Consider the following 7,614-nt stretch of genomic DNA (forward strand, 5'->3'; position numbering starts at 1 on the left):
GCCTGAGCTAGGCGCTGCGTTTATTCGATTACAAAATACAATGTGTATGTGTTCACCACATGTTGTTTGATATTAAAGCGATGTACAGATTAAATAATCTATTATGTGTACTAAAATAAATAGCGGACAGTCTGAGACCTACTCAGATGTTTTTGTTGCAGATTATCTTGCTACATCGACCATCTTGAACAGGCCATGGGTTGACGTAGTCACATAATTGTCAATGACATGCGCATTTGGGTTGTTGTTGAGTTTGTTATGACAGGTTGAGGCCTCGGACTAAATTAGGAAAGGAACCCTGTCTATGTCCAGGGAAATCCGCGATGGAGGGCATGGATTTGGACCTGGACCCGGAGTTAATGCAGAAATTTAGCTGCATGGGCACTACCGATAAGGACATCCTCATAGCCGAGTTTCAGAGAATGCTTGGGTTTCAACTGAACCCCTCTGGATGCGCCTTCTTCTTGGACATGACCAATTGGTGAGTTCGGGGAATTGTGGCCTCTGTGATTGCTAATACTAGGATTTTGTTACTTGCATGACGGATAGTCAGCCAACACAGTTTATTTGTGACTTTCTTTTTATTTACAATTCAACGAGACAAAACTATATTGTCTTGTGTATATTCTTAAATCGAAAATGTAATTAAATTGGGTTTTCATTTGGATTGCATGCTAGCTAATTGGCTACAACCAGGATAGTCCTTCCTTGGTTGAAAAATCATTGACAGATCTGGGTCTATTTTCTATCATTTTATACAGGGGAACGTGTCAATTACATATCTTTATTTTCCAGTGTTCAGTTGTGTTATGGTCAGACTAATTCTAATGTCTGGAGAGGGTCTTCTTGAATTAACTGGGCCTAGTATAATTAGCAAGAGTAATCATAGCTAGCTAACTAACTACAACAGAAGGCTTCAACCAACGAGGTTCGTTTGTCCATTCTGCTTTCCTTTTTCAGCTATGAATTTCTTTCCACATGAAAGTGCCCAGTCATTACACGACCGATAGTGCTATACGGGATACTTGGGACGTACCTACCCCTAAACACTACCCTTAACAATTGTAAATGTAAACTTCAATGGAGTAGGGACATTCCAAGGATCTCTGATAGCAAGGAGCTTTACAAGACCACGGCCTGCCTCACGACAAGGTTCCAAGACCCTCCTTTAGATCAGGGAACATGCTGCGGCCTGTGTTATGTAACAACTTGGTGCAATTCAAGTTTCATGGGCAACAATGTTACTGGTGGAAGCTTTGCCCCCACACAACTGTGTTCTGCAGTGGAAACGTGTCACAATTTGTTTTTTAATGTAATTAATTAGCTCATTCTGGAAGCGCAATTACTGTTAAAAATTAGAACCGCTGCACACACAGCTACATTATGACAGTAGGTATGTTGCTGCACATTCAGATTTCTGTAGTGTTGCTCTGAAGAACATGCATAATTCAAAAGGTCAATGTCCCCTCAGACATCTGGCCAAATTGTATGAGGAAGGAATGTTTGAAAACCCTCTTATGTCAGAGAATTTCAGAAATATTTAGAATATTTTGTTTAATTCCTGTTGACCAGCTTGTTAGTAAAGGCCTTTAGGGGTGGTGGCTTAAGTAGGCTTGGCTCCCTATCATTATATCCTTATGTCACGGGAGGGATCCAAGAGGCAATACAAGTTTCACTGCTGAGATTCATATTTGACATACTGACTTGTCTTAAACCAATTTATTCCATAAGGAGCATAGGTCATCCATAAATTTTCTCCATGCACCCTGTTTTTGGCCAGTTCAATAAGCAGGCCTTCTTTTGGTAAAAATATGATATTGATTTTTGCTTCTAGTTAACCCCCTCTTTTTAACCTCTGGGGATTGTTGTGTTCTACTAACTGATATGCATTCCTTTCCCTAAATTGTTACGTCTCTTATAGGAACTTACAAGCAGCCATCGGAGCCTACTATGACTTTGAAAGCCCCAACATCAACGCACCATGCATGTCTTTTGTTGGGGATGTGACGATCGGGGAGGGGGAGTCTGTGCCCCCTGACACGCCATTCACTAAGACGTGGAGGATACAGAACACAGGTTGGTTGTAGTGAAAAAAAACTTTAGGAGCTGCACACAGTCATAGACAGTGTTGACAACAGTGTTGACAAGGGCTTATACTGTTAGCTTTCAGGCTTTGAAGTTCTATCCTAGTAGTAAACAGCATCCCAAACAAGCTACTGATCGTTACTGGAGCTGGCAATTGAGGTTATTGTTTATTCATTTCATCATGCATGTTTTGTTTATTTGTCTCTTGCAGGAGCAGAGTCTTGGCCCCCTGGGGTGTGTCTGAAGTATGTTGGAGGGGACCAGTTTGGTCATGTGAACATGGTGATGGTGCGCTCATTAAACCCCCAGGAGATGGCTGATGTCAGCGTACAGATGCGCAGCCCCCTTTCCCCTGGCATGTACCAGGGCCAGTGGAGGATGTGCACAGCCACCGGACTCTTCTATGGGGGTGAGAAATTTCATTTGGCAACCAGCTTAATGATAAGCACACAACTGTTGTTAACAATTTAAACAATTCTAATCATCTGTAAACTAATTTATCGTTTTAAACTTTTATACATCCTTTATAAAGTATACTTTAATGTAAAGTGTTACCGCAGTCTAATGTTGAATTCACCAAAGTTAGCGTTTACATCACTTGAATATATTGAAGGTCTAATCAGGGCTCTGAAGTGTGACAAAATATTTTGCTGTGCGACCAGGATAACAATTTTGGGAGGACTGTGCAACTAGGAAAAAAATCTCCCAGATAATAATTGTTGTAATGTTAAGGCTTCGCTGTACTGTTGTTTCTGAGTGCCCTAGGGAAAAAAGCATCCTGGTTGCACCATTTCTATAGTGAAAACGGCTTGCTGATAGATGAACCAGTGGTGCGTGTTTCATTTGCCTCCAGTGTGTCAGAGTGCGCTCTGTGCCGTTCGTACATTGAGCGTATTCAGATTGTTTGTTTGTAAATTCAGAGCATTTTGTTCTCGGAGCATTCAGAGCGCACACTGGACACTGGCTGATGAGTAGGGTTGATCCAAGCATTCTGACCTCACAACGGCAGTCAATGGCCAAATCTAACTGGCTAAAGTTGGCTAGCTTGGTAGCTAATTCCAGACACAAATGAGAGATCACCCCACTGACCAATTTACTCGCCTTAGCAGAGCTGGTTAGACTGTTTTCATGTTATCTAGAGCTTTAGTGACTGTAACTGTGCTGCTGGCAGCAATTTATTTTAAAACGATTTTGCCGACGTTTACTGACACATGTCATATTTAACGTGTGTTGCGCTTTTGTAAATTAATCAGTTATTCTGCACTCAGGCACACTCTATAATCGGAGTAGATGGCAAAAGTGATTTAACAAACGTACCCCCAGGTCAAAAGATCTGACCCATATTACAGGCGCAACATTTTTTATCTTCCTATAGCCGGGAATGCATTTTACATTCATAAACCATGTTGTGTGCCGTTGTAAAACTACTTGCGCGTCGTTAACCATTTGTTTACACTTTGTTCAGTCATGTTACCTAATTGGCTAGCTAGCTAACTTTACCAGTATATCCAAACATTTGGGGGCACAGAAACCTAATATTCCACAAATGACTTTGTAATAATAACAGGGATTTGTATCAACATTTTAGCTTTTATAATAAACTAATGTCTTTACAGTGTTACATATTAGTGTCTAGGGCATAACATGTGCTTTAAAAGTAGATAGAATTCATATAGGCTGTATCTCAATCTTATTTTCTGCTGCTTTAACGTTCAGAGCACCAATTCTACCAATGAAAAATGTGGAGTGTTACTGTCTCTCCCCACTGTAGATGTGATTTGGGTAATCGTCAGCGTGGAGGTGGGAGGCCTCCTGGGCGTGACGCAGCAGATGTCCTCCTTCCAGGCCGAGTTCAACACCCAGCCTGCCCGCAACGTGGAGGGAGACTACAACCCCTTCGCCTCGCCACAGAAACACGCCGGTGGCCACGATAACAGTCACCGTGACGATAGCGGCCTCAAGGACCCCGCGGACGTCTGGGAGGGTGGCCCGGACCGAATGCAGCAAGAGCAAAATGGACTGTCACACAACTCTGTGAATATAGCAACAAACGGGCTCCAAAGCAACCTAGTGACTTACAGTCAGGTAAGGCCTATGTGAAGCAACTGCAAACTTTTTAGGGATACCCTTCATTGTTCAATTATACCATAGCTCATCAGTACAATAACAACTTTGTATTTATAAAAAAAAATCTATATCCACAAAATGTTTCTTTATCTTTTACCCACAGGGTATTCACGAACCCTATCCTTTTGGGCAATCTTAAAACTCGGGAAACATTGTCACATCCAGGCACCACTGTGTTCCTGGATTCACACCAACTATTGAGGGAGGAGACTTTACTTGTGGCTGGTAGAGTAACCTGAGATTCATACAAACACTTATGCAAAGTTCCCCCTCCACTTTACGCAACACAAACGGAAACCAGAAGACAAAGCTGCTCTGTTCTCCCAGCATACGACTCAACCAACAAGATCCCACATCCAGTGTATGCATGTGTGAATGCTAAGTAAAAAATGAGTGCTACAAATCTTTTTTTAAAGAGATGAGATATAAGTTTTTTTTTCTGGTCTTTATTTTTAGTTATTTAGTTGTCGTGTCCGAATGCTGTTGAGACTGCAGTGATGAAAGGAGGAGTGTGTGTTTGCGTCGGAGTGTGCATGTGCGTGGGTATGTGTATTTGCGTGGTTTATGCAACCTGAAAGAGACAGACTAGGGAGGAAAAGCCATTTATTTTGCGTACTGATCCTCTAGTTCCTAAGCTGACTTAAAAAAAAAAAAAAGTAACCTCTCTTCTTTTCATACTTTTAAAAATCCTAATTTCACAGTGTATACTTTTTAGGGACAGGAGAATAATTGAGCAAATTTAGCAGCCTGATAAGCATGTATTGTTTTTGATGTTTTTCTGGTAACAACAAAGGAAGAACAGCTTATTCACATGCAAATCCCATTTGCTGTAGCTTCACTTTTGATTGTTGGTTGGTTCTGTTACTCTGAAGTTGAGCTACAGTATATTCATCCACTAGAGGGAGGTCTTTAGCAAAATTGCAGTTTCCCACTTACCAATTGGTAATAAAAGAAACATTAACTAACATTTACTCAAAGGACCATCCATGTCAGGATCAATACTTGGAAAGTAGATTATATCGCCACCCTGTAGGTTCAATTTGTTTTAATAGGGCTTCATAATTTTGTTCTGTGAGATTGCAAAAGTCCACATGTTGCAAAGCAGTGTCGTTTCTTGGTTTTGTAATCTTGAGTTGAATGTATTTGCTGAATGTAGAGCTATGTTGTTTTGAAGCATTTTTGTTTTATCTGCCCAAAGATCTTATACATTTGCCTTGAAGAGACAGCTTCATTTAAGGTTTTCAGATTTTCTAGCTATTTTTGTTAATTATTATTTATTCCAAAGCCCAGGAAAATGAATCTGTTCTTGAGAGAAAATTCAGAAATTACAATTACAGTGTCCTCTTGCTCAGACGATGTTAAACCCAACCATTTATTCAAATATACAGGCCTTCAATTCGTTAGTCCCTCAAAATACTATATTTTAAAGAATGTTTTAAATTACTTGCACTAACTGGCTAATCTCTATGCACTGAGTAGTTTGGCCTCCAGCCCAAACGTGAGATATTTTACTATTGCTCCTTATGATGGCCAGTTGTCTTTATGCTTCAGTTTCATGCCTGGGACACTACATGCCTGGGACACTACATGCCTGGTGGTAGGCTACATGTGTGGTCCTCCTCGGTTTTGTTATCTTTCCATCTGCAACCAGGGATTGACTTTGAAAACCTGGCTTGCAAGATTACATTTTTCAAATATTTACTATTTACTTCATTGCATTGGGGCAGTTGGGAAACAAACGGCAGCAAACTCATTTGCCCCCAGGGATGATTGCCTCTACTTTGACAATGTCACAGTAGTGTCATTGTCCAGAACCACACCACCTGTCATGGCTAATCTGCCTATGTTACAGTTATGCCCTGAAGGCATTTGGAAATATCTTAGATCAATTGCATGTGCTCTTCAAGTTTATGAAGCAAGGTAATGACAAATGTTTCTCCTCGTCGTAACAGGTATACACTGCCCATTTAATCTCCTTGGTTGTGTCTCAAATTGCCCCCTATTCCCTTTATAGTTTCCTTACTATATAGGGTACCGTTTGGGACACACACCACATTTGTATGTTTTTTGTTTACAGTCGGATGTCACGAATTGAGTGATACATTGCTTTTTTTAGGGGGTATGATAGATTTTTTTTTTCTGTGAAGTTTTCAGGAGTTAGAATGGATGACTTTTGGAATTCTACAGCAGAACATTTATGAGACACAGAGTCAGCAAAGATATGAAAGCATTTTTCCTGTATGTTTGAACGAACGTTTGTATGATTAAATTATCACTGAAAACAAAATGCTTGGCGTATCTCCGTGGTCTTTATTTTGCACATACTTTAGATTTATCGACTCAGTAAATGTTTTTATTTTATTTTAGAGTTAATATTCAGTTTTATGATTTTTAAAAGAACTGGAATGTTAACTTATCTTGCCTTGAGTATATTTGCAGTTACTACAGTAATACATTTCTCTCCAGATGAATTTCTTCAACTGATTAGCTTTAATCATGCACTAAAGACGCATAAGGACAAAAAACGTTTATTTACTGTGTACAGGTAGTGGAAATGGATGCCTGTAATATTTACCAAGCAACTTGAGAATGAATAACTTGCATTCATCAACTATACATTTTCCTCTACTAATGTCAATAAGGTGTCCAAATCAAAGTCCTAAACTCAGGTTATGATGACGGTCACTGGTTTTTGTTCAGGTTCCCACTCCACGATAATGGATTATTTTCCCTGCACCAAATGTAACAGAGCCTCATTCATAAATTAATCCCAGCCATCAGTCACCTTTGTGGGTGATTGAATCTCAGGTAGAATTGATCTACATGTTTTTGGCATGGTAAAATTTGACTGAAAAGTCAGCCAATCTTATGAATAGCCAATACATATCCAATTAGACCAGGATATAAATGTCATTATTATAAGGTAAAGCTGCATAGGTATAAGGCATGGATAGTGTAGAGCTCTGACTGAAGAAAAGGGGGATAGCTTCCACATACAGTAGGCTGTGTCAGGGCATAATTACCCCCAGGGCATAATTGATGGACAGGGTGGGTGGGTGTTTCAACCAAAGTGCTTTTTCAGTTTAAAGAGGTTTTTGGTTACAATCACTAGGTCTGCGGGGCTAACTTGCCAAAACGCTACAGTTCACTAGTTTCTGTTTATCTGCTGAGCATACAGCCTCAGGGAACGCTGCTCATTTGAATGTTGGCAACCTTGAGCATTATGTAAATATCTTAGAGCTCATCCACCTGAGACAGCAGGGGAGAAGGCTATAGCAGAGCGTGATAATGACAGTGAAAATATGTTTGAAGACAAGATGAGTTACTTACTATGATATTATGTAATAGTGGGTTGGATCAAGGGTTGAGTGGATGGAAGAGGTTACCCACCCAGTTCAACGG

The 7,614-nt window shown here is 40.2% G+C and overlaps 1 protein-coding gene across 1 annotated transcript; it reads left to right on the plus strand.

Annotated features, from left to right (window-relative positions):
• The first annotated feature begins 202 nt into the window (after positions 1-202).
• LOC139557438 (protein ILRUN-like) lies at positions 203-6,499 on the plus strand. Its single transcript, XM_071372246.1, has 5 exons — positions 203-481; positions 1,922-2,076; positions 2,297-2,494; positions 3,857-4,170; positions 4,316-6,499. Exons 1-5 carry the CDS (start codon positions 324-326, stop codon positions 4,349-4,351), a joined length of 861 nt encoding a protein of 286 aa, XP_071228347.1. The 5' UTR covers positions 203-323; the 3' UTR covers positions 4,352-6,499.
• The last annotated feature ends 1,115 nt before the right edge of the window (positions 6,500-7,614 follow it).

Source organism: Salvelinus alpinus, chromosome 28, assembly GCF_045679555.1.
Source record: "Salvelinus alpinus chromosome 28, SLU_Salpinus.1, whole genome shotgun sequence".
Classification (NCBI taxonomy): Eukaryota; Metazoa; Chordata; class Actinopteri; order Salmoniformes; family Salmonidae; genus Salvelinus; species Salvelinus alpinus.

Coding starts and splice junctions, on each gene's coding strand:
- LOC139557438 (XM_071372246.1), top strand. CDS start 324: ATGGAGGGCATGGATTTGGACCTGGACCCGGAGTTAATGCAGAAATTT. Junction 2,495..3,856: donor CACCGGACTCTTCTATGGGG/GTGAGAAATTTC, acceptor TCCCCACTGTAG/ATGTGATTTGGGTAATCGTC. Junction 4,171..4,315: donor ACCTAGTGACTTACAGTCAG/GTAAGGCCTATG, acceptor TTTTACCCACAG/GGTATTCACGAACCCTATCC.